Below are 26,438 nucleotides of genomic sequence, written 5' to 3'. Positions count from 1 at the left end.
TTGCCATCCCCGTCTCCAGGGGATCTTCCCGACCCAGGGATTGAATCCCACCCCCTCAATCTATTACATCTCCTGCATTGGCAGGCAGTTTCTTTACCACTAGCGCCACCTGGTAAACCCCAAAGATCACTAAATATTTAAGGAAAAACACCAGCATGGAAGAGCTGCCAGTCCTCAGTCTCCAGCCCCATTACTGAGTCCAGGGTAGGCATCCACAGGCAGGGCTCTGCCCACCTGGGTGGACTGGCGTCTGTCAGGATGCACACAGCCCACCTTCCACAATCCTCTCTCTTCCTGGAGTTTGGAGGCAGGACTGGCCTGCTTTAGACAAAGTCCTCGGGGTTCCTGGGTCAGTTCAGGAGAGTGGAGGCCCCTGGATGGATACTGAACTTCCCACTAATGAAGGCTTGGGATGAGCAATTAGTTGGAAAATTAGGAGGTGACTTATTTGTATCCTGAGATGGTGAAGTTCTCATACAAGTTACAAGTCAGTTTTATCAACTCTGTCGCCAGTGACCACAACTGTATACACTGACAAATAACACACACAGGAGGGTTCTTTCTATAGCAGAAAATCTTTAAAATTAATAACAACGAAAACAATTGCACACATGTGCATGGCAGGCTATAGTTTACATAGCTCTTATCCATTTATGCTCTTCTCTGAGCCTCATGCCAGCCCTGTACCGAGGTAAGTAGGGCAGAGTCAAGGGCTCCAGGAAACTGAGGCTCAGAGAGAAGGTAGTGACTTGTCCATGGTCACTAACAAGTCAATAAGACCTGCTCTCACCCCTACTGTAGGGTCCCAGGGGTGTCAGATGCCAGGTCCTACCCTCCCCACCTACAGCAGCATCAGGACCACGATGGCAATCACCATGAGGACTCCAGCCAGGATGCAAAGGCCCAGGAAGACGATGTCACTGGTGTCCTGGGCCACCATGGCCACGGGGCCCTCCAGTGCCTCCACCTCGTCCCTGGGGGGTGCCTCCTGAAGGTGCTCGGCCGTGGCAGCGTAGGGCCCGAGCCAGTGGGAGCCTGACAGCAGGTGCGCAGAGGCCTCCTTGCGGCGCGGCTCACAGCGGACCTCGTACTCGTGGGTGTCCTCCTGCCCACCAGCTGAGAAGTCGATGTACAGCACGCTGACGATCACTGAGGTGTTATTTCTTCTCTGTGGGGGTCAAGGGGCACTTGCTCACACCGAAGGGGGCCAGGACTGCCCCTGCTGCCCTAGCGATGTGAGGACTCAGTGCCAAGGGGGCAGAACTCCAGAGTCGGGGTTCCAGTCCCAGCTTGGCCACTGACTCCTTCCACTCACAGCCTCAGGCCCCTTCCCCCACCTGTGAAAGGGGCACTACCAGAATGTCTGGAAGGACAGTATCAGATTCGATGGGTCAGTATTTGCTCTGGCTTCAGGGAGGTGGAATCTATGAAAGATAGAAACTGTAACAACAGGGACATTTGCCATGTTCCAGGCTCTGCCTTTAAGTGCATTATCTCATTTAATGCTCATGACAACCTTCTCTAATTGGTACCATTAATATCGCCATTTGCCAGATGAGGAAAGTGAGGCCCAGAGGTTAAGTCCCTTGTCTGAGGCCACACAGCACCCAAGTGACAGGGAGTATATTCTCCCCAGGGCTGCTCGATTCTTAACTGTGCTGTTAACCGCCACACCTCACTCAAACCAAAGGATGTAGAACCAAAGGGCACTTTCAGGGCATCTCCCTTCCTTGGGAGATGTTTAATCTCCCTTCCTTGGCAATTCACAGATGTGGCCACTGAGGCCCAGCAAAGCCATGATTTGCCCAGGGCTAGGGCCAGAAGCCAGTCTCCTGCCTCCCCGTGAGATGCCGTCTCCCTGGTGTGATGTGACTTTCCTTCTGGAATCTTTTGGCCCAGTTGTGTCTGCAGTGATTCTGTGTCCCTGTGGTTGAGTCCAGGTCAGTCCAGCGTCATCACCCAGGGGTTGGGAAGAGCCATTGAGGAGTGAGATGTGGGGAGCCTGTCACACTGCTGCACGGATGAAGGAGACAGGAGTCCAGATGCCCTGAGACGGTAGGGCTTTGGGGCTGGGAACTGAGGGACAATATTTTGACAGACAGTCTGTTGTGGTCTTGACTGGAGACTGCAGTTATGCCGGGATACTCTCCCCAAATATAGAGCAGCCATTACACTTCTCAGACCGCCCCAACTGCCCTGTCTGGTTCCGTTACTGTTGAGCAGTGTGTGTGCTAAATCACTTCAGTAGTGTCCCACTCTTTGCAACCCCATGGACTATATAGCCTGCCAGGCTCCTCTGTCCATCGAATTCTCCAGGCAAGAACACTGGCGTGGGTTGCCATACTCTCCTCTAGAGGATCTTCCCGACCCAGGAATTGAACCCACATTTCTTAAGTCTTCTGCATTGGCAGGCGGGTTCTTTACCTCTAGCACCACCTGGGAAGTCCTAGTTATGAGCTGCTGCTGCTGCTGCTAAGTCGCTTCAGTTGTGTCTGATTCTGTGCGACCCCATAGACAGCAGCCCACCAGGCTCCCCCGTCTCTGAGATTCTCCAGGCAAGAACACTGGACTGGGTTGCCATTTCCTTCTCCAATGCATGAAAGTGAAAAGTGAAAGTGAAGTCACTCAGTCCTATCTGACTCTTTGCGACCCCATGGACTGCAGCCTACCAGGCTCCTCCGTCCATGGGATTTTCCAGGCAAGAGTACTGGAGTAGGTCGCTATTGCCTTCTCCGACTTATGAGCTGAGGCTCTTCTAAAAATCAAAGCTGCCTAGGAAGTGCAAGCGCACAGGAGGAATCTGCCATCACGGGATGCTGGGCAGCCCTTTCGGGAAGAGACTGAAGGGGAGCTACCGATCTGGACTTCGGTGGACCAGGCGACCTTGTAGGTCTTTCCCTTCGGTGGACCAGGCGACCTTGTAGGTCTCTCCCAACTCTGGGCTTCCAAAAGGCTCTGAGACCGTGTCCCCAGAGGAGTCTTCTGCCTCGTACCCTCAGCCTGTCTTGCCACCGGACTCTCTGAGGAGGACCAGAGTCCTGAAATTTTGTGACAAAGAATTGAGAGGGTGGGAGAGACAGGACCTGAGAGTGAAAGTGGACCCAGTGAAAGGGCCAAAGTGAATCTATATAATAAAGAATGGAGGGAAAACCACATAAAATGGGTGTGTGGGAAAGTTTCAGGGGTTTTTGATGAGTGAAACTTGAGGAAAGAGTCCACACATATGTGGTGTTATGGTTATGAGATCAAGTCTCTGTGGTTTTTAAGAAAAGTACAGAAAGGTTGGGGGCTTCCCAAGTGGCACAGGGGTAAAGAATCCTCCTGTCGATGCAGAAGACACAAGAGATACAAGTTCAATCCCTGGGTCGGGAAGATCCCCTGGAGAAGGAAATGGCAACCCACTCTAGTATTCTTGCCTGGGAAATTCCATGGACAGAGGAGCCTGGCAGCCTACAGTCCATAAGGTAGCAAAGAGTCAAACATGACTAAGCAACAAAGCACGCACACACAGAAAGGTTGTCCTGCTTTTGGCCACTTGAACTGTGCATCTTTGAAAGCAACTCAATGCAGAGACTGGTCCTCATGGGTCTACGACTTATATGTGTTACACTAAGAACCCATGAGTCTAAGGTTCCCGGTTTTTATGTTTCCATAATATTGATGCCAAGCTTCTATGATTATGAGGCTCTAAGTTCTAGCGGAGGTTCTGCAACTCTGAGACCCTGAGTGTCTAGGAGTTCTTGGTTCTAGATGTCATGATTCCCTGCTTCTGGGGCTCTCTGTCCCCATCATCTTATGACTCTATGGAATGTGGTTCTGCCCCTAAAGAAAACCGCTCAGGGATTTAGGGCATAGAGTAGAGGTGAGGGCAGATTATCTTGGCAGCCAAGACTGACTCCCACTTCTCCTCTACTCAGGTCAAAAAGATGGTGGTTGCTAGGAGGCTGGGGGAGCGGAGGGTGAACTGGAAGAGCCAGAGGTACACACTTGGTTAATGCTGGGTGTGGGGGAAACATGGTTTGTTGGAAATCACGTGATTCTGCCAAATCATGAATCCTCAGATACCAAGGCCTTTCCCCTTTCCAACCTGCCCCTAAGAATACAAACATCCAGGGTGCTTGGGCAGCCACCCAGTGATGCTAAAGGCCCCAAACCTGGGTTCCAGGCTTCCAAAATACAAGGACAGTAGAAAATGTTCATTTGCACACCTCGCCGCCTTTGGAGGCAGGTGGATCCTGTCTCTTGAAGGGCTCTTTTGTTTTGTGGAACCCAGAAAAGGATTGGGATCACAAAGTAGTCCAAAGGGACTCCCTGCGCAGGCAGGAAGCAGTAGTGCTCAAACACCTCTGTGTGTTAGAGATGGGGACTGTGTGGCCCTGGGGAGCTCCAGGGAGGACAGGGGAGAGCAGGAAAGCCTCCAGAAACAGTCAGGACCTTGACAGAGGGGCCTCCAGTAGGGGCTGTTGGTCGTCAGCAGGTCGCGCAGCAGGATCGCCCTTCTGCATCTCCCCTACTTGAGCTCCTTGTGTGTCTACATTGAACAAGTTTGTTGAGGAGAAGGAGAGGCTGAGTTCCATATCCAGCAGGTGTGATGACCAGAGCCAGGAAGAGAAGCTGAATTCTCAAGTCTGGCAGGTGCCTCTCCCCAGGGATCAGGGCCCCAGCCTCATGCCAGCCCTCATCCCCCTACCTGAGACTCAGTGCCGCAGGTGTCAAAGCGGGCCTGGATCCGGAAGTTGCTGCCCATCTCCTGGGCGGCACAGCTCCGGCTTCCCAGGTAGACTTTGGTCCGTTCTAGTGGGGCCAGCGCCTGTGCAGAGATCAGGATCTGGAAGTCGGTGCGGGTGCAGCTCACGTTCATGGGCACCACTGGGGATGGATGGGAGAGGGGAGCTGGAGGCCATGCGGGCAGGCAGTCTGACCCCCCCCCCCACCTTCTTCAAGCCCCTGGCCAAAGGGTGGTGGGTGGAAAACCGAGGCCCAGAGAGTGAATGGCTCATATGCAGTCCTACAAGGACATATTTACATGTGTTTCTCCACTTAACTCCATCAGGCTATGAGCTCCAGGGCAGGCACCATTCCTACTTCTCAGAGTCCTCTAAGCCCAGAGCTTGAAAGGTGAATATATGATTGAATGAATGAATTTTGTTAATCATAATGGAAGCTACTATTTGCTGATCATGTTTGCCATATACCAGGCAATTCATTCAATCATTTAACAAGTATTTACAGCCTATGTAGTCCAGGCACTATCTTGAATGCCAGATATAGAAATGAAAAGAAAAAAACCAGCCTCACATGCCTACCTTCTTGGAGCTTACAGTCTAGTTGGATGAGGGAGCAATAAATATGTAAAATACACCTAAGTGTCAGAGTAGTCGAAGGAAAATCAAGGAAAGAAAAAGATGGAGACGAGGAGAGCAGCATGTATGCATGAGTGGAGCTGGTGGGGCGGGAGGGATTGCAGTTTGAAAAGGGTAGTGAAGAAAGCCTCATTCTCCCTCCTCATACCAACCCCATGAGGCAGACACGTCTAAGTCCGTTTTACAGTTTTAGAGCTCAGAGCTCTGAGAGGTGACACTGTCTGCAGTGTCCAAGCTGGCATTTTAACCATCGAGTCTGTAAAGATTCCATGGTTCCTGGTCTCTCCACCCTGTGTGGGAGCCCCCGCACCCCCTCCCAGCAGGAGGGTCTGACTCCAAGCGTCTGGGTCTGTGCGAGACTGTGTGTGTGTGCATGTGGGTGTGTAGGGGGTGGTGTTTGCTGGGGCAGGGGTGAGGTTAGGAGGAAGGACGTGGGGGTGGGGACCTGGAGGGAGGAAAAGGAAGGAGCTGGCAGGCAGAGGCCAGGAACTCTCAACCTCTCTCCGGGAAACGCCTCAGACATATTTCAGCCTCTGGTGTCTGGGCAGGCGGGGATTTATGGGCCTGCCGTCTCCCACGATGATCTTGGTGGCGCTGAACTGTGTGTCACCCCTGATTGATGCTGAGGTCGTCCTCCAGCCGGGAGGCCGCCGACAGCCTGGGCCGCATCTGGATCCTGGCCCAGCACGAATGCCCTGTCTGACCCCAGGCTCCCAAGGGCATCAGGGAGAAAGGGGGCGGGTGGGAGTGGGGTCCTTGTATCTGAAACAGGAGCCAGGAGAGGAGAGGCCCACCCTCTGTCTCTGGGGGTACCGAAAGGAGAAGGGGCTTGTCCAAGATCACACACAGCTGGGAGAGAACCCAGGCCTGGAAATAGGCCCATCTGAACAAAGGGGACTTTGCAGCTCCTTCAGCTGGTATCTTCAGTTTACTGAGACCTGTCAGCCAGCTGTGGCAGAGCTCATGGCACCTGGATCTCCAAGTGCCATCCAGGAAGAGGGCACTCTAACAGAGGAAGAGTCCTCCTGCGTGTTTCTGGGTGGAGGTGACTGAAGCAGACAGAGGGAGGGTCTGCTCAGGTCACTTCGGGGCCGCTAGCGTGCTGCAGCTCTCCTGGTTCCTTCCCCTACAGCTCAGCCCCACTGGATGATCAGTGTGTGTGTGCATTAGTCACTTAGTCGTGTCCAACTCTTTGCGACCCCAAAGACTGTAGCCCACCAGGCTCCTCTGTCCATGGAATTCTCCGGGCAAGAATACTGGAGTGGGTTGCCATTCCCTTCTCCAGAGGATCTTCCCAGCCCAGGAATCGAACCCAGGTCTCCTGCATTACAGGTGGGTTCTTTACTGTTTGAGCCACCAGGAAGGCCCAGCAGCATTTGAATGTGGTCCTAGTCTGTCTGAGCTCAGCCACGAGCCTCCCCCCCAGGCCCTGCTCAGCCACACAAAAAGCAGGAGTGTGAGTTCTAGCCTTGCCTGTGCCACTGCTGCCTGCATGACATCAAAGTCCTTTCTTTGCATCTCCGTTTCTACACCTGCATAAGAGGCTCTAGCCTGGTCAGGTAGAGGGCAAAGTGGGTCCAGAGGACAGGCTTTTCTGGGCCCATGGCCCTGGGACGGGTGGGGAGAGGAGGGGATAGATGCTGTCAGCTGGCAAATCTAACTGGCACTGTGGAGGATGGAAAAGCTGAGTGCCAAGTTCCCTAGCCAACTCTGCAGCTAGGCACAGCCATATGATCAAGCTTAAAATAATAAGATCAAGAAGAAGAAATTTGAGTGCTTCGAAAAATGCTTTTACTTTCCTGATAAAAGGACATTTGTGGCTGGCACCTCCCCTACCCTCTTCCAGACTTGAGCATGGACATGATGCCTGGAGTTGTGGCAGCCATATTGTGGTCATGAGGCTGAGAGAATCTCAGACATGCAAACTCGGATATTGTTGAGTCCCTGAACCAATACCGCAGCTGACTAGCTCTAGACTTCTTGTTATAAAAGGAAATCAAAGGTCTTGAAAGATCAGTGGATTTTCAAACCACTGTCAGTCAGGACTTATGACTGTACAAGCAAGGTTGTTTAGCATTATGAACATAAATCGTATTACCATATTTTGTGCATTGCCCCTGGATACAGAGAATCAACCATAACACAAGAGAAGCCAGGGGCCATGGAGGAAAGAGACAGATAGAGAGGAATTGGGAATCGTAGATTTGGAAGCTAGAAAAATAGGGCACTATAATAGTGAAAATAAGCAGGAGTCACATTGGTACAGCCTCAGAGGTCCCAGGGCAGGAGTCGGCAGTGATGTAGCCACCAGAGAAATCGGTGCAATAGAGAGAAAGAGGGATGGAGGAAGGAGGCTGCAAAGTCCTGGGACCCCAGCCTCACCTTCCCCCATAAGCACACCCTCACCCTCTACCCCAGCTGACCTCCAATGTAGGCCACAGAGAAGCCCCTGTGGGTGGTGCTACGGTCCGTGTGCAGCACAATCAGGAGCTGGTTGTGGCTTGAGGTGACGGGGGGTGGCAGGTGGTGGCCACACCAAGTCCCCAGCAGAGGCGCCTCCTCACTGGCCCCATCAAAGGCTGCTAGATGGTCAAAGTCGCAGGTCCTGGTTAGGCTGTTGGGCTCCTCCAGTTCCAGGTCTAGGAAGAACACCTTGACCCGGTAGCCAGGAGGCAGGCGGATGGTCCAGTGGCACCGGATGTTGTTGGGGTAGGAGCTGGGGTACTGCGGGCTGGAGAAGTTGCCCCGCACCGCCGTGTACACCTCCTGGCATTCTCCTGGATTGGGGAGAGCAAGTCCAAAGGAGCAACGGTGAGAAGAGTGGAGACTGTCATCTTCTGCAACCACAGCTTGGGCAGCAGGCACCATAGGGATCCTAAAACCACCCTGGCAGGTTGTAGGCACCATGCAGAAAACCAGACAATTAATCCCAAAGCCTGCTTTAAACTATAACTAGCTGAAAACTGGGACTCTCACTCCAATGGGCAATCCATTGCCTGAGTGTTGACCCTGCTAGCAATTCAATAAAAATGTCTAATACCTGTCCTCGGAGTTGAGTCCAAACTTGGACTTGACAGGCAAGGTGGTTCATGACCTTGCCCCTTTACATTGAGCCCCACCTCCAGCCTCACCAAACATCTCCTAGTACTATGGGCACACAAACCCTCTCTGTTCTCCATGCTGATCCCTCTGCTTGGACTTTCTTGGTGGCCCGGTGGTAAAGAACCCACCTGCCAATGCAGGAGATGTAAGAGACATGAGTTTGATCCCTGAGTGGGGAAGATCCCCTGGTGGAGGGCATGGCAACCCACTCCAGTATTCTTGTCTGGAGAATCCCATGGACAGAGGAGCCTGGCAGGCTACAGTCCCTAGGTTTGCAAAGAGTGGGATACAACTGAAGCGACTAAACACTCACTTCTTGAACACCCTTCCCTTCCTTCTGCCATTGTTTAACTCCTTCAAAGTGAAAAGTGAAGTCGCTCAGTTGTGTCCGACTCTTTGCGACCCCATGGACTGTAGCCTACCAGGCTTCTCCCTCCATGGGATTCTCCAGGGAAGAGTATTGGAGTGGGTTGCCATTCCCTTCTCCAGGGGATCTTCCTGATCCAGGGATCGAACCCGGGTCTCCTGAATTCCAGGCAGACACTTTAACCTCTGAGCCACCAGGGAAGCTTTAACTCCTTCAAAGCATTGCGCAATTCTCTCCTCCTCCAGGAAGTCATCCATCATTCTTACTATTAGATATCACAGATCACAGTGAGTATTCACTGTTTTCTTCTCCATCTCCTCCACTAGAGTTTAATTCCAAAGTGTTCATTCATTCATTTATACAAACATTAACCGAGTGTCTTCTATGTAGCAGGTATAAAGATAAATCCATAGGAACTAGAAGTCAGGCAGAGGAGATCAACATGCAAACCACATACAGAAGTGACAAGCATTAGATCATTGTTATGAAAACACTTCTCGAAGGAGCTGAAGGAAGAGAATAATTCAGAGGGTATCAGGAAGTCTTCACAGAGGAGGTGACATGCTTGTGCCTTGGCATCAGCCAGGCAGGAAAGAGTGTGCTAGAACATTTCAGGCAGAGAAAGAGCAGGAAGTGCCAAACCCAGAGGCAGAAAAGTAGAACTCCTCCCCCACCCCCCAGCATGCACAGAGCCCTGGGGGTTTCGCTGCAGTCCTCCCACCTGAGAAGTAGTAGGCCTTGAAGCCGCGGCCTCCGATGTTGAAGTCAGACTTGAAGACCACCTGCAGCTCGTGGCCCAGGGACACGAGTGTGGGGGGCCTGGCACTGCCGCAGTAGTGGTGCTCCCGGGCGGGGCCGGGCCCCCCAAGCACAGCCACGTAGTCGTACGTGCACTGCTCACTGCCCTCCACCTGGAAGTCCACGAACACCAGCTTGATGGTGGCGGGGCCAGCGGCCCGGATCACCCAGCGGCACTCCACGTTGTTGGGGTAGTTGTTGGGGTACTCGGGGCTGGCGAGGACCCCTGACAGGCCGGTCAGGACACCACCACACACATCTGCAAGGGAGCCCACTTGAACTGGCACCCTCCCCTGGCACCCCCATCTCCTCCCTTGGGAAATGCCACTCCCACAAGTGTTCACCCGGACCCTTGGCACCACCCACTGAGCGCTTGTTAAGTGGCAGGCACAAGCCATCTTTTTAGCCATCACCCTAAGTGTCAGACGTGACAACGACTAAACGATGACAACAGAAAAGTAACCCCATGAGGAAAGCAGGGCGGTTTCCCCATTTTACAGTTGGAAAACTGGAGGCAGAGAGAAGTTAAGTAACTTAGCTGTGTGAGTTTGCATTCACCCAGACAGAGCCCAGGAGAAGGATCTGAGCCCAAAGAGTTTATCTGGGAGAGACAGGGGACCACAGGTGGGCACTGAGAGAGACAGGGTGGGAGAATGGGGGCATTCACCCACCAGCCCCTCAGAATGCAGGCTGAGAGGTAGGCTGCCACAGCTTTGGTAAAAGCTCTCAAACAAAGAGACATGGAGACCAGCGGGTGCCATTGACAAGGCCCAAGGGACAGAGCAGGGCCCTGACAGCGGGTCACCCCGCTGGTATCAGGGAGGGTGAGATGTGACTAACTACTGAGTCTGTACACTTGACATTGTGTCTCACTGTCCCTCCTACCAAGGACAGTGGTGCACAGAGGCTGAGACACCTCAGATCAGGAATATTATTAAACCTCCATAACAGACGCGGAAACTGAGGCTTAGAAGGAAGATCTGAAGAAGTAGAGATAGGCTTGAAGTCTGAAGATAACTGTGTTCTCAGCTCTGCCTTCTATTGCTCTGTGACCCTGGACAAGTAACTCAGCCTCTCTGAGCCCCATGGGAATATTAGAACTCATAAGACTTGTTCAGTCAGACCCACCAGGCTCAGACTCATGCACAGTTTGAGAAGTTTCTGGTGAAAGTCCTTTGGAACCTGGTGCGGCCAGTGTAACCAGGAGCTGTGTGATGGTGAAGGCTGTGACCAACTGGAGGCCACCAGCAGGAAGGGGCACACTAGGTTCTGTCTCCCGAGACTGCAGAATCTCATCCCCTGGCATGGCTGTATGAACGGAGCACTGTGCCAGGCAGCTAAGGACTTGAATTCTTATCCCAGAGTTTGCCCTTCCCAGATGTGTGACCATGGGAAGGCACATTCCTTCTCTGGTCTGAGATGCATTGTTTGTGAAAAGAGAGGACAGGTTTTCACAGTCTGTGAGATCCTTCCAACCTCAATACCTTTAGCTTTCAAACTGTGTTAGCAAGGGCTTTCAAACTTAGCAGGGACTTTCAAACTGTGTTCCAGGCCTTCACAGTGGCCCTGGGGCATCAATCTGCAGACATCTGGTGTAAATGTCATTCTTAAACGGTATTCAAACTTTTTTTTGACTCAATGAAAGATAGAATCCACAGTCACATATCTCAAATGTAAATATATCACTAATTGGAGACCATCAATATTTACTGATGTTTTCAATGATTGGCTTAAAATAAGTACATGTTAAGAATACGAACTTATAAACTAAATGCTTACAACAAAATGCTGCCTTTACCTCTTTTATATATCAGGGATTAACATAAAGCTCCACCTGATGTAAGGGTACCCCTGCTTTTTTAAAATATTGGAAAACATTGCACATGGTACTATAACTTTGATATCTTAATAATCTAAAAATCTAGAGATCTAAAATTCCACCACTACCATTAGATCTGTCTGCAGTTCTCGTGTTTCAGCATTCTACAAATCTATGCCTCCAAAGCCAGCGGGGACTGATGTCCATCAGCTTGCACACGTGAGCACGTGCGCACACACATACACCTGCCCCTGCCCACACCCTGGCCCTGATTGCTGTTGGTGGATGCTGTGCTCCAGGAGCCTCTGTGGCACCCATTGTTTGAGCTGACATGAGGAAGGCCTTTGGTTTTGGCCTTGGGAGAAGGGAGGACGAAGGAGCTTTGAGGGTGAGCAGAGAAGCCTGAGGAAGGAGGAAGGAGTCTAGCAGACAGGCACTGAGAGCAAGGCCTGTGCTCCCCTCACTAGCCTGAGGGCAGGCGCCAAGCCCGGCTGGGGTTAGGGACCATGATGTAAGGGGCGAGCTCAGGAAAGTCTTTGTGAAGGAGAGAATCACCAGCTCCACACAGACCCTGTGCCCCTCCCACTGCTGAGGACGTGAGGGGTGGGGGGAACTCAAGTGCCCATGATGTAATAAGATGCCACAGAGTGCTGAGGAGCAGAGGCAGCACAATGTCCCCTCCTGTGTCCCAAGGCCACTCAGGGGTGAGAGGACAAGGATAGGTGAGGACAAGAGGCCTCGTCCCTGAGCACAGTGAGACCCTCCGGGGGCTCCCAGGATAACGGACGGAGAGGAGGGGAGTGCTGCCATGAAGGTGGGAACACAAAACCACCAAGACTACCAACAGAGGCCGCCTCTGCCCCATGAGCTACGAGAGCAGGGGCATCCAGGTAACAGGGCGGCCCACACGCTAAGATGCCTAGACCCGGCCTGTCTTACCTGCCCCCGCTGCCCTCCCCCATCCCCACCCAAGGCCACACTCTCCACCACCAAGTCCCCCTTGCCTTTCTGGTAGGCCGCGGAGAAGCCGCGGCTGGCCACGTGCTTGTCTGAGTGGAAGACCACAGACATGACGTGCCAGGAGGAGGTGAAGGGTGGCGGGGGCACCCTGCCGCAGAACCTCCCCAGCAGGTTGCCCTGGTCCCCGGAGGCGCCGTTGTAGATCTCCAGGAAGTCGAAGCCGCAGGTGTCGTGGTACTCCAAGTCAAAGGCGTGGAAGGTGAGCAGCACGGAGGAGCCCTCGGCCACCACAATCAGCCAGCTGCACTCCGTGTTGTAGGGGTAGAGGCTGGGGAAGTTGGGGCTGGAGAAGTTTCCAGAAGGTGCTGAGAGCACACCCCCACATTTGACACCTGTGGCAAGAGGGAAGAATGACCTAGAGTCAGTGCTAGGGTCTCGGATCACGGCCCAGCTTCAAAGCAGGGTCTTTGGGATGGAAAGAGAGAGCAAGAGGCCATGGCCCTCAATCACTTCATTTATTCATTTATTTGTTCATTCATTTACTTATTCTTCAAATACTACCAAACATTCTTTTATGCATTCAATAAATATTGTTTGAGTGTGGGGCATTGTTGTAAGTGCTGGGGTTACAGCAGGAACAAATAGACAAAAATTCTAGTGGGGAAGATAGACAATAAACATAATAAGGAAAATATGGAGTGTATTAACTAGTGATAAGTGCTCTGGAGAAAAATAAAGCAGGGGAAGGAGATAGGAAGTGTCAGGTAGGCCTGTAATTTTATAGGTAGAGGGATTGAAACTGTACCCTCTGCAGTGGAAGCCTGGAGTCTTAACCACTGGACTGCCAGGGAAGTCCCATGGGCCTGTGCTTTTAAATAAAATATACTAGGCACTAAAGATGTCCGTTGGGGAATTCAAAAATTAAAAGTAATATTACCCACCCCCATCCTGAGTGAAAATGTGCAGTGTATTACAAAGTTTGAAGTACATTCTTATATGTATGTATTGGTTTATATTTTGAAAAAGAAAACAATGGAAGGAAACTAATAAAAATGGTTCTCTATAACAGGAAGAAGTAAGCAGCGGGGAGGAAACAGGTGTGACTGTTAGACATCTTTAAATGCAAGTTATTTTATAATTTTGACTTTTTAATCATGAATAATTTTAATATAATTTTTAAAATATCAAAAGATTAAGTAACCCCAATGCCATAGAAAGTGAAAGAGGAGAGTGAAAAAGTTGGCTTAAAACTCAACATATGGAGCCTATTATACAGAGTGAAGTAAGTCAGAAAGAAAAACACCAGTACAGTATATTAATGCATATATATGGAATTTAGAAAGATGGTAACGATGACCCTATATGCGAGACAGCAAAAGAGACACAGATATAAAGAACAGACTTTTGGACTCTGTGGGAGAAGGCAAGAGTGGGATGATTTGAGAGAGTAGCATTGAAACATGTATATTACCATATGCGAAATAGATCGCCAGTCCAGGTTCCATGCATGATAAAGGGCCTTCAGGACCGGTGCACTGGGACGACCCTCAGGGATGGGATGAGGAGGGAGGTGCAGGGAAGTTCAGGATGGGGGACACATGTACACTGATGGCTGATTCATGTCAATGTATGGCAAAAACCACTACAATACTGTAAAGTAATTAGTCTCCAATTAAAATAAATTAATTAATTAAAAAAAACTCAACATAAAGAAAACTAAGATCATGGCATCTGGTCCCATCACTTCTTGGCAAATATATGGAGAAACAGTGGAGACAGTGAGAAACTTTATTTTTGTGGGCTCCCAAATCACTGCACATGGTGACTACAGCTATGAAATTAAAAGACACTTGCTCCTTGGAAGAAAAGCTATGACCAAACTAGAGAGCATATTAAAAAGCAGAGACATTACTTTGCCAACAAAGATCCATCTAGCCAAAGCTATGGTTTTTCTAGTAGTCACGTATGGATGTGAGAGTTGGACTATAAAGAAAGGAAGCTGAGTGCCAAAGAATTGATGCTTTTGAACTGGGGTGTTGGAGAAGACTCTTGAGAGTCCCTTGGACCGCAAGGAGATTCAACCAGTCAATCCTAAAAGAAATCAGTCCTGAATATTCATTGGAAGGACTGATGCTGGAGCTGAAACTCCAATACTTTGGCCACCTGATATGAAGAACTGAGTCATTGGAAAAGACCCTGATGCTGGGAAAGATTGAAGTCAGGAAAAGGGATGACAGAGGATGAGATGGTTGGATGGCATCACCGACATGATGGACATGAGTTTGAGTAAGCTCCGGGAGTTGGTGAACAGCGAAGCCTGGCGTGCTTCAGTCCATGGGGTTGCAAAAAGTCGGATACAAGCGACTGAACTGAACTGATAATTGGAATAAAGGAAGTGTGCCAGTGTCAATAGAAATTAAGATTTGCAGTATAAGAGGAGAGAGATACAAATTAAAACTAAAAAAACTAAGAACTCTTGAGATCCTTCATTTGAATTGAGAACATCAGTATGAACAAGATTTATTTTTATTTCTAAAAATATTAATTTATCAGCTTTGTTCACTAAAAAGCCTAAAGGCAATAATATTCCGGTAGTATTTTGTACCCCTTCAACTTAAATTAGGATTATTATGTCCAACTAAACTAAGATTGTTATGTCCAACTAAGATGAACCAGGACTCCTTAGAGAAATAGTCAGGGGCAGAAAACATACAAAATACACTTGGGACACCTTGTCAAGCTACAGAGTAAAGAAGCTATCACAGCTGCTGGGATTGTCAAAAGACACAGAAACCCGCTAGAAGGTATAATTGGAGCTTCAAAAAAGATTTACTGCAGTGAGCTGAAACCCATCAAATATATAAACATTTATGAATTCATAATGAACTAAAAAATTAAAAGAAATTAAAATGGAACTTACTGATTTCTTTTAGAGATTTCTGGGGCATGAAGTCATTTTCTTCTTGCTACATAGAGAAAGAATTAAGCATTTAATTTGTCTTTCTTGTTATAAATTATATGCATTTCAGGATAACTGAATAGTTGATGAAGAAAAAGTATTATTTAAAGAAGACTACAGGAAGAATAACAACTTTAGGGACTTCCTTGGTGGTCCGGGGTAAAGACTCCACGCTCCCAGTGCAGGGGGCCTGGATTTGATCCCTGGTCAAGGAACTAGATCCCACCTGCTGCAACTGGGTTCACACGCTGCAGCTCAAGATCCCTCATGCTACAACAAAGATCAAAGATCCCACATGCCACAACTAAGATCCAGAATAGCCAAATAAACAAATTTTTTTAAAAAAGAACATTAGAAAACGTAAGTTTGCAAACCTTAATGAAATCATCATCATCATCATCTATCCTAATCATGGAGGAAAAAGGTAAATGAGGAGAGGTAAAACCTCCTTAAGCAGACAAATATTCTCCGTAAAGTTATTTCAACTTTGCTAATGTTTGAAAAGTTTTATATTTAAAAAATACCAGGCTTCTCTGGTGGCGCAGTGGTAAAGAATCCACCTGCTAACGCAGGAGATGCTAGTTCAGTCCCTGGTCTGGGAAGATCCCACATGCTGCAGAGTGGCTAAACCTATGGGCCACAACTATCGAGCCTGTGCTCCAGACCAGGGGAGCTGCGACTATTGAGCCCATGTGCCGCAACTAACGAAGCCTGCGTGCCTACAGCCCATGCTCTGCAACGAGAGAAGCCACCGCAATGAGAAGCCCTTCACTGCAACTAGAGGGTAGCCCCTGCTTGCTGCAACTTAGAGAAAAGCCCATGCAACAACAAAGACCCAACACAGCCAAAAATAAATAAATTTTTAAAATGGTTTTTAAAAATCATTTAAAAAATACCCAAAAAGTTACATTTATAAGAAACTTTATGGTGGATGGATGAGGCTAACTGAACCGACTGGTCAATCTTAACATCAAAGTGGAACACTGGATAATAGGTGACCTGATGAAACACCTATAATATCTTCTTATAGGGGAAAAAAAAAGGAACCTGAAGCTAATGAAATCTCTGGATCTGTCAAAATTTAGAGGAATATGGAAGCTAGAGGAACAGTCTAAATGACCCCTTGAGGACACATTCAGCCCAGTCCAGAATGTGGGAAATTCTAATGACCCAGGTGCTTCTAAGTAAATAAGGTGGCAGGGGGAGACACAACTAACATATTTTTATTTATTTATTTATTTATTTTTTTACAACTAACATATTTTTAAAAGGCTCAACTAGAAGAAAATATAGAGGGTAAGTTCCTTGACTTTGGTCTCAGCAATAATTTTTTGGATTTGACAACAAAAACAAAAATAAACAGGTGGGACTACATTGAACTAACACCTCCACACAACAGAGGAAACTGTTAATAAAATGGGAAAAGAAAAGTCTATGGAATGAAGAAAATATTTGCAAATCATACATCTGATTAGGGGTAAATATCCAAGATATATAAAGAATTCATACAACTGAAGACCAAAAAGAAAACAACAAAGTCTGCTTTAAAATGAGTAGAGAAATTGCGTAGGAATTTTTCCAAAGAAGTCATACAGATGACCAACAGGTGCATGAAAAGGTGCTCAACATCACTGATCATCAAGGAAATGCAAGTCAAAACCACAATGAGATACCATCTCCCATCTGTTGCTGCTGCTAAGTCGCTTCAGTCGTGTCCGACTCTGTGCGACCCCATAGACGGCAGCCCACCAGGCTCCCCCGTCCCTGGGATTCTCCAGACAAGAACACTGGAGTGGGTTGCCATTTCCTTCTCCAATGCATGAAAGTGAAAAGTGAAAGTGAAGTCTCTCAGTCGTGTCCGACTCTTAGAGACCCCATGGACTGCAGCCCACCAGGCTCCTCTGTCCATGGGATTTTCCAGGCAAGAGTACTGGAGTGGGGTGCCATTGCCTTCTCCGCTCCCATCTGTTAGGATGGTTATTATTTAAAAGATAAGAAACAAAAAGTGTTGGCAAGGATGTGTGGGAAAAAAAGGAATCTTTGTGTACTGTTGGTGGGAATGGAAACTGTGCATCCTCTATGACAAACAATATGGAGGCTTCTCAAAAACACAAAAATAGGACTCCATATGATCCACCGATTCCACTTCGGGCATATTTCAAAGGAAATGAAAACAGCATATCGGAGAGTTATCTGCATTCTCATGTTCATTGCACAGTTATTCGCAATAGCCAAGATATGGAAACAACCTAAACGTCCACCAACAGGTGAATGGAGACACATATGGCATAGGATGGTACTCAGCCTAAAAAAGGCATTCATCCTGATATTTGCAGCAACATAGACATTGAGGGCATCGTGCTAAGTGAAATAAGCGAGACAGAGAAAGACGGATACTGCATGGTATCACTTACATGTGAAATCTTAAGTGTCAGAATCATAGAAACAGCAGAAAAGCGGTTGTCAGAGACGTCAATTAAAAAAAGAGAGAGAGAAAGACTCAAGAGTCAAATACCTACCAAAAGCAATGTGTGAACCTTTTTCGGATTCTGATTTGAACAAACCAATTGCAATAGGATTTTTTTGTTTTTGCAATAATTGGGGAAAACGGAACATGAACTGAGTATGAGATAAAAGTAAGGAATTATTACATAATTGTAATACTATCAGGAATATCTATCTACTGAATATATATCTGTTAGATATACTCTGAAATATTTATGGGTAAAATAGTATATTTGAGATGGTCTTTAAATTTCTCTGACCCTCCCCTGCCCCACACCCTGCTAAAATGGAGATGGAGGTAGGATAGAAGAACCAGAGGACTTCCCTGGTGGCTCAGATGATAAAGAATCTGCCTGCAATGCAGGAGACCTAGGTTTGATCCCTGGGTGGGGAAGATTCCCTGGAGAAGGGAGTGGCAACCCACTCCAATATTCTTGCCTGGAGAATTCCATGGACAGAAGAGCCTGGTAGGCTACAGTCCATGGGGTCACAAAGAGTTGAACACGACTGAATGACTAACACTTTCACTTTCTTTAGAAGAACCAAGAAAGGCAAAATGTTGACAATTGTTGAAGATGGTTGATGGAGACATCAGGATTTATTATACTATTTTCTCCACTTAGTGTTTGAAAATGTTCATAGTTAAAAGTTGAAAAAAAAATGATCAACACATTCTTAGCCACCTTGTCAGTGAAGCTTCCCTCAACCACCCTATTTGCAACTGAAACCCTTTCCCCATCCCTCTACCCGTCTCTCCCTTTTTGGCTATGCTTTCTCCATAGCACCCACCACCACTGAATGTACTATTTACTTCCTCATTTGTTCAGTTCACTGTCAGTCTCTCTCTACAAAACTGTAAACTCTATAAAAGCAGGGATTTTCATCTACTTTGTTCTCTGCTGTATCTCAGGCATCTGGAAGAGCTCCTGGCATAAAGCAGGTGCTCAGTATATATTTGCTGAATGAATGAACGAGTGAATGATCTAGTATCATCTTCATAATATCCCCATAAAATAGGCAGCACAGGTGTTACTGACTCCATTTAACAGATAAGAAAACTGAGGCCCAGAAAGGGAAGTTACCCCTGTAGCTGACATCCTGTTTGGGTCCACGCAGCACCCATTCCTCTATCTTTGGCAAGAATAAGCCCCTGTGCCGGGGACCAGCCCCGGCTGATCCAGGGTATTCGAAGCGGGGACGGCGTCGGCGAGGATCAGGAAACAACTGCTTAATTAAACGTTAATTAAGGATATAAAGAGTAATAGAATGAGGATAGCTCAGTGAAGAAATTCAGTGGAGAAAAGAGGCTGAAATAAGGATAGCTCAGTGAGGAAATTCAGTGGAGAAAAGAGGCTGAATAATTCAGCCAGAAGGTAAGAGAAAGAACGACATGGTGAGACCAAGTTTCGGTGAACAAGGCCCACACTTTATTTTCCAAAGTAGTTTTTATACCTTAAGTTATGCATAGAGGATAATGGGGGAAGGGGTAGAGTCATGCAGTAAGCCAGGCTTTCTTCCTGCAAACTTATCATATGCAAAAGTTTAGGTGATTTGCATCATCTTCTGGCCCGGAGGCCTTTTCCTCTAAAGGTGATTATTCTAAAGTCAGGCGCCAGCCTCCAAAAAGCATTAGATAAAGTTGCATTCCTACAGAGCAAAGGTGTGGTGGGCTATAACAAGAAAAAGAATTAATTCAAGGGTCCCAGGTTACAAACATTAAAGCTACTATTTAAACCAATTATATTAATCAGTACACTGCCAGGGACACAGCAGGTAAGGGATATGGAGACTTAGCAGCAAACATTGGCCCAACAAGTGAAAATCCCTTCACCAATACAATTTCTAATCAATCTTTTGACTGCTCAAAGGAATCTGTATTTAGACAGTTTAGAACATCTCATGCCTCTCACAGTTTGGAGGCTCTGAGCAATCACATGTGGCCGGAAAAACCTATTCAGGCAGGCTAGAGGACTTCCAAGGGAGTTTGTAGGTTGAAACACTGTCACACCCAGGAATTATTAACTGGAGCTATAAGCTAACTCTTTTTTCAGAGAGGTAGTGGGGGACAGCCCCCCGTAAAGTCAGAGGTGTAGGTGAAAGCACAAAGCAGAAAGTAGGCAGACTCTGGTTTTGGGGGTAGATTGCTCGAGAATTTCTAGGGAGACTCCTGAGGCTTGATCCCGCCTTTGCGTATGCCAAGCCTCCTTCCTCATGACCTTTGCCAGAGGCGGAGCTCGCTCCCCGCACCCCTGAGTTTAAACACTGCTCCCTTCCCTTGCCTCCATATGATAACTCTCCCACATCTTTCCCTGACCCAGGGAGGACACGTGAGCCTAGCTGGGAAATCCTGAGGCCTCCACCACTGCCAAGTGACTGGCCTGGGGGGTGGGCCTGTGCCACCAGAATCCTGCTGCAGAATGCCCAGATGAGACCTTTCCTTCCCTGATCCCTAAGCCCGGAGTTAGAGCCCTGGGTGGGACCAAGCTCAGGGCCCGTTGAGAAAGCTTGTCAACAGATGGCAACAACCACGTGACAAGCAGAAATGGCCTGGAACCCAAGCAGCCCAGCTCAGCTACACTCTTGCCTCCCTGGTGACAGAGCCAGTGCACTTCTCTTCTTGCTTAAACTCATCCAGGTTGGGTTTCTGTCCCTTGCAACCAAAAGCATCTTGAAGATGCTTCACCAAAGTTCCTGTAAGAGAGGCACATTTGTCAAGCATGTGCACTATACATGCCTGTGCTGATTCAGAATGGGTCCCTCCCTGGGGTGTTCACAGCTAGGGGGTAAGGTGGGGGGAGTTAGGCAAATGAGACAAAGCCACGTGGTATGAATGTGCTGGGGCCACACAGGGGACTCTGGGGTCCAGAGGGAGGGAGGCCAGTCTTGCTGGAGCCAGCCCTGTAAGAGGAGGGACACGGGAGAAGGGGGTGTTTGGCTAGGAGGAACAAAGGCTTCATAAGTTGGGGAAGATTTGGAGGGAGGAAACAGCAACTAAAGGCTCAGACTCACAGTGACTTAGCCTCCCTGAGCCTCAGTCGGGCATCTGTGAAATGGGGATAATGACCTTGCTGGGTAGCTGTGAGCACAGATAAGAGAAAGCCGTGCAAGAGCTACAAGATGCACACCCAGTTCACAACAGATCGTCTGGCCCCGGGGGCAGGTCAGGGCGGGAGTGGTGTCTGATCCATGCCTTTATGTCAAGAGGATAGAGGGACAACCTGTCCAGTCACTGTCATTGTCGTTCCCCCAGACCTTCCCACTGGATGGGAAAGGCCATGAGAAGGTTGGAGAAAATCTCTTGTGGCCCAGGAGGCCCCAGGGGCCAGCACAGGTAAAAGCTTTGTCCTTCAGGCACCCTGACCCCCAGGGCCACTCCAAAGCCTCTGAAGTCCTAGTGGCTAAAAATGGGAACAGTTAGCTTCTCTGATCACCCCGGCATGGAGTAAGACGCCTGGGTGCCTGGCCCATCTCTGCCACCAAGTAGGTTTCCTTCCTGAGACCCCCTTGAGCCTGCAGGAAGACAAGGCACAGATAGCTGCTGGCTGAGCCCCACTCCATATGAGCCCCTTGAAGACAGGTGAGTGATACTGCCCTGGCTTCCCAGACAGACTCACAGAGCACTAGAGCCCCACAAAGGACCTGGGACCAGGGTGCCAGAAGAGGGTTCAAAGAGCGCCAAGGAGGGGCATCTGAGGCTGATGAAGGGGATGTGGAAGTCTTCCTGGAGAAGCTGGAACTTGAGCTGAGCTTGAAGGATAAGCCAGGTGTTTTCAGGTGGAAAAAGAGAAAAGGGACCTTCCAGGCAGAGGGCACAGGGGGTGAAAGTCCTGAGGGTGAAAATCTCCTGAAGGGAATGTGATCCTTTGCCAGAGCATGGGATGCCCAAGTGATGCTGGGAACCAAGGCTGGATGTTATATAGAGATTGGAGCCAGACCTGGGTGAGGGGGCGGTTGGCTTTATAGAGAACTTTGATGTCACTTGGCTGGTGATGGGGAAGTACAGCAGGCTCTCAGGAGGAAAATAAGGACCCTTTCCAGCAACAAATCTTTACTTGTTCTCTGAGCCATTCCCCTCACCCTTGGTAAGCATGCAGTCTCGGGCAGGTTACCTAACTTCTCTCTCCCTCAGTTTCCTCATCTGTGGGAGACTGATACCCATCTTGAAGTTTCTTGTGAAGATTAAATGCATTCCTGCATAATGCATGGAAAGTACCCAGCACATAGTAGGCACTCAACAAACACTGTCTTTCACCATCTCAGAAGCTGTACAACTCAATTCAGCCAACTCTCCCCAGAAAGGCCTTCCACTTTCTGGCCTCTCACACAGAAACCTCCTGAGACCCCACCGCCACCTCCCTCCCTCCCGCCTCCCTCCCAGGTCCTGCCTGTCCCCAGCAGCTCCTACCTTTCATGGCTTGGGCTCTGAGGTCTGGGCCCAGCAGCGCCACTGCCAGCAGCAGACAGAATACCAGCCCCACCAGCATCTCCTCATCAGGTCCCCGCAGGTCTGCAGAGCTCAGGGCAGGCCAGGACTTGAGGGTCTGAAGCGGGGGAAAGAGAGGTGAGGCTGCAAGGGCCTCCAAGTTAATGGTGGTGTGAATAATTCATCGGGCCCTCGAATTAGTAAGCTGATCCCCTGCGCTTCCTTCACTCCACCCTAAGGTGACGGATCTAGTGTCACCGGGTTGACACTTCTGAGATCTGCACTGGCCACACTGGGTGGGGAGAGGGCTGGGAGAGAATCTGGCGGTGGAGAAAGAGCACGGGTTTGGGGGCTAGGCAGATCTGGAATCGTCCTGGGTTGGCCTCCACCTTGCCAGGTGACCTTGAACAAAGTCATCCAACCCCTCTAGGTCTCGATCTGACTCCTCTATCTGGTGGGGCCACTCAGCCCTGCCTATAGGGTTACTGTGGAAATGAAATGTGGTAACACATGCTAAAAAACACAGTCGGCGCTTGCTACAGGTTTCCCCATCGCCTATCCATGTGGGAGGGGACAAGGACCCCTGAGACATGCATAGATGAGCTCAGAGGGAGAGCGAAGGGAAGAACGTGGCAGGAATAACAGAATGGGAAAACACTACAGGACAACTCCCAGTGGCACTGGGGGTAAAGAACCTGCCTGCGATGCAGGAGACAAGAGGCGGGGGTTCGATCCTTGGGTCGGGAAGGTCCGCTGGAGGAGGGCATGGGAATCCACTGCAGTATTCCTGCCTGGAGAATCCCATGGACAGAGAAGCCTGGCAGACTTCGGTTCATAGGGTCGCACAGATTGAAGGGATCGCACGCACGTAGCATGCCCAGTGCAATTATGGACTGCGTGGCCAAGACTATTAAGTGGTCACCTTGTTATTGATCCACAAACCTGGCTCAAACAGCACCATGTGCCAGGCCCTGTGCTAGGATCTGGGCTGTGGCAATGCCCTCAGGGGTTCCATGTCCTACAGGGAGCAGGATCTTTCAATTTACTCCAGGAAACTATTTGGTTCAGCCAGGCCCCAGGCTCATTCCCTAAGCTCCTTCTCTGTGCAGAGCCTGTGCCAAGCCCAGGGCATCTGAGGTAAACAAGCCCATGCCTGCCTCCCAGTGAGGAGCCTGGGCTCTGCCTTGACAGACAAGGTCTGAATCCAGGCTCTACCCCTCACTGCTGGGCTGTGGGGCCCCTCTGAAGCTGGGCCTCCTGGACCACGAAGGAGAGCTTACAGTGCCTGCAGTGAGAGGATTAGATGAGATGATAGTCAGTGCCTGGCTCAGCGCACAGGAGCGAGGAGGATTCTGCTGACCTCTGAGGAGCTCAGACGTCCATCTGCCAGACCACGTGTTGCCTCAGAATCATCCTTTTGTCAGGAGGTCCCCAGGGGGCCCTTTGCTGCCAGCAAGGGAGGGAGGCCGCCTGGAAGGTATTCAGCCAAGAGCATTAGGAATGGTCAGGCCTGAGGGACTGGCTTATGTGTGGGGCCTGATTGGCAGGAAAAGAAAGGTGCCATGTCCTGGACAGTCTGAGGGGAATGGAGCTAATACCTACTGCATGTATAAGAGGGTTTCCCCAGTGGCTCAGTGGTAAAGAATCCTCCTGTAACGAAGGAGATGCAGGAGATGCGGGTTTGATCCCTGGGTCAGGAAGATCTCCCGCAGAAAGGAATAGCAACCCAGTCCAGTATTCTTGTCTGGGAAATCCCAGGGACAGAGGAGCCTGGTGGGCTACAGCCCATGGGGTCGCAAAGAGTTGGACAGGACTGAAGTGACTGAGCACATGCGTGCATGCACACACACACACATGCATGTCTGAGAGAGGGCGCTAACCCAATGTCTGCTGAGTCCTGGGCATGGCGCTAAGCTTCCCAGACCTGTGTGTGTGTCCTCCCAGTTTCAGAGGCACAGATTGGCCTCCCCGTCTTGCAGAGGGGGAAACTGAAGCACAGAGGGTTTGAGTCACTGTTGTGAGTTGAGTTGCTTCACAAGAAGACCCTGTGGCAGGGAGTTGAGGACAAGGAGTGTATCTGGAAAGTAATCCGAGGAAGCACAGATCAGGGGGTAGAGCAGGGAGACGAGCGGTGAGAAGAAGCTGATTCAGGGTGTGTTAACCTGCAGCTGACCACTGTGGGCAACCGAGCCTCCACCCCATGGGCACCTCCGGGAGACAGCGTTCCACTGAGGGGCAAGGAGGCAGCGAATTTGTCCACCGACTGCCAGCTGCCCCTGGGTGACCACTGCTTGAGACCATCCTCTCAGGCATCTCTAACCTGCCTGTGAAGCCCCAGTGTCCAGGTGTCACAGCAGAAGCCTGGGAATGGTGAAGACCGCAGGATGTGGGCGGGGCCGTGACAGCATCCACGTGTTACTCCCTGAACCCCTCACCTGTGAAGTGTTCGTCCCGCCCCTGGAGCAACCGCATCTCTCCCAGCACTTTTGTGACACTCCTCTCCCGTCCCTGCTCATCTCCCCGTCACCTTGCATATCCCTCACCCCCTTGCCCCTCAGGCTTAGACCACAGGGTCAGGGTCATCCTACTCTCCTTTCATGCCATCTGCTGGACAAGTCCAGCTGGCCACTTTCTCCCCTGGGTGTCTGGACTCTGGGTGCTGCTAGGTGGAGTGCCGTCCCTGTGTGGTCAGAACCAGCACCCATTGTTCATGGTCTCCAGCCTCGCCTAGGATCTCAGCTCCGGCCCCAGCCTTGCCTTGGCTCCCCCGGTGGCTCTCTCCCTGTGACTCCACAGACACCATCCCAGGCAGTCAGCAGCCTCCCTGAGACAGTGCATCCCCACCCCTCCTGTGGGTTACCCCATCCCTTCCTGCAGAGGGAGACAGGCAAACAGGAAAGCCCCTTCACCTTCCGGTCCTCACCCTGTGCTCACACACCCCTCCCCCGAGCCTCAGGGGAAGGTGGTTCCACCTCCTGCCTGAGCCCATCCTCTCCCTGCCTCAGGCACCTAGCTCTCCAGCGGCTCCTGGCAGACTCCATCCACAGTCAAGTGCATGAGGGTCTCCCCATCACGGGATACACTCTCTGTGAGCCTGTGCTTCCCTCCAGCTCTCACCTTTACCCGTCTACTGGCTTGCACAACCAGGCTTCTTGAGAATAACGTCTATACTCATCTTCGGTTTCTCCCCTCCCCTCCCTCTTTCAAGTTCTGCTGGGTGCACTGCCTCCCTGCGGTCAAATTATCCGTGTCCTGGTCACCAAGTCTCATCAGGGTTCCCTCTTTCTCCTAAATAAACCACACGCTTTCACATCCTGTCTCAAGGTCTGCTTCTGGGAGAGCCCAAACTCAGACGCATGCCCACTCTTAGAACATCACTGGTGAGAGGAGAAGTTTATCCTGATGGGCTTAGCATAGCTCACCTCAGAAGACCAGGCATATCACTTCCACAACACACCAGAATTTGGATGGCAGGAGCAAAGATGGCTGCTAGTCTGGCAGCCAACTGTAACCACCACAGCGCACCTCAGGCCCCTCGAAATCCACAGCTCCCAGCTGAACTCGTCACCGCCCCTCCCCCAAACTTGCTGCTCCTCTGGCATTTCCTCTTCAAGGTGGCACCACAACCAGCCCACCAGGAAGAATGCTGGAGCTGCCTGGACTTCCCTCCCCTCATCCCCACATCGGCGGTCACACTTGAGCCTAGTCACGGCTCTCGGCTCTGAGGCAGCTTCTGAAGACACCCCTACCTCTCCCCGTCTCTCTCTGCATCTCTACAGCAGGCTCCTCATCTCACCCACCTGTGTGCCTCCACTCTTGCCTGCCCTCTACCCACCCCAACCACTCTGCTCTGATTTTTTTAAAATGCTGACCTGACTACGTCAGCCCTCTGCTCAGGATAAAATCTAAACTCTTCTGCTTGGTGTTCATGCCTCTCCAGGACTCCTCCCCTGCCCCCCACTCACACACACACAGAGAACGTCTCAGACCTTGTCCCCATCCTGAGCATCACAGCCCAGCCATCAGCACCTCTCTCATTTCTACATGCTGTGCCCTGAGCCTGGACTGCCTTTCTTTCTGCTCTAGCTTCCCTTGACAGACTCTTGCTCATCCTTCAGAACATTGTCACCTCCTCCAGGCAG

At 50.0% G+C, this 26,438-nt stretch overlaps 1 protein-coding gene across 1 annotated transcript; it reads right to left on the bottom strand.

Moving 5' to 3' along the window:
• Positions 1-691: 691 nt before the first annotated feature.
• On the bottom strand, positions 692-24,768 carry CDCP2 (CUB domain containing protein 2). The gene is made up of 8 exons (XM_070781856.1): positions 24,732-24,768; positions 22,555-22,616; positions 22,279-22,414; positions 12,454-12,801; positions 9,554-9,889; positions 7,787-8,140; positions 4,691-4,869; positions 692-1,168 (listed from the first exon to the last, which is right to left on the bottom strand). The coding sequence occupies exons 1-8, from the start codon at positions 24,766-24,768 to the stop codon at positions 842-844; spliced, it is 1,779 nt and encodes a 592-aa protein (XP_070637957.1). The 3' UTR covers positions 692-841.
• Between the last annotated feature and the right edge of the window lie 1,670 nt (positions 24,769-26,438).

The sequence above is a fragment of the Bos indicus genome, chromosome 3 (genome assembly GCF_029378745.1).
Source record: "Bos indicus isolate NIAB-ARS_2022 breed Sahiwal x Tharparkar chromosome 3, NIAB-ARS_B.indTharparkar_mat_pri_1.0, whole genome shotgun sequence".
Lineage (NCBI taxonomy): Eukaryota > Metazoa > Chordata > Mammalia > Artiodactyla > Bovidae > Bos > Bos indicus.
This window is presented reverse-complemented; position numbering and strand designations above follow the sequence as displayed.

Coding starts and splice junctions, on each gene's coding strand:
- CDCP2 (XM_070781856.1), bottom strand. CDS start 24,768: ATGCGGTTGCTCCAGGGGCGGGACGAACACTTCACAG. Junction 22,415..22,554: donor ATCTCAGAAGTGTCAACCCG/GTGACACTAGAT, acceptor CCCCCGCTTCAG/ACCCTCAAGTCCTGGCCTGC. Junction 1,169..4,690: donor CCTGCGGCACTGAGTCTCAG/GTAGGGGGATGA, acceptor TGACCCCCACAG/AGAAGAAATAACACCTCAGT.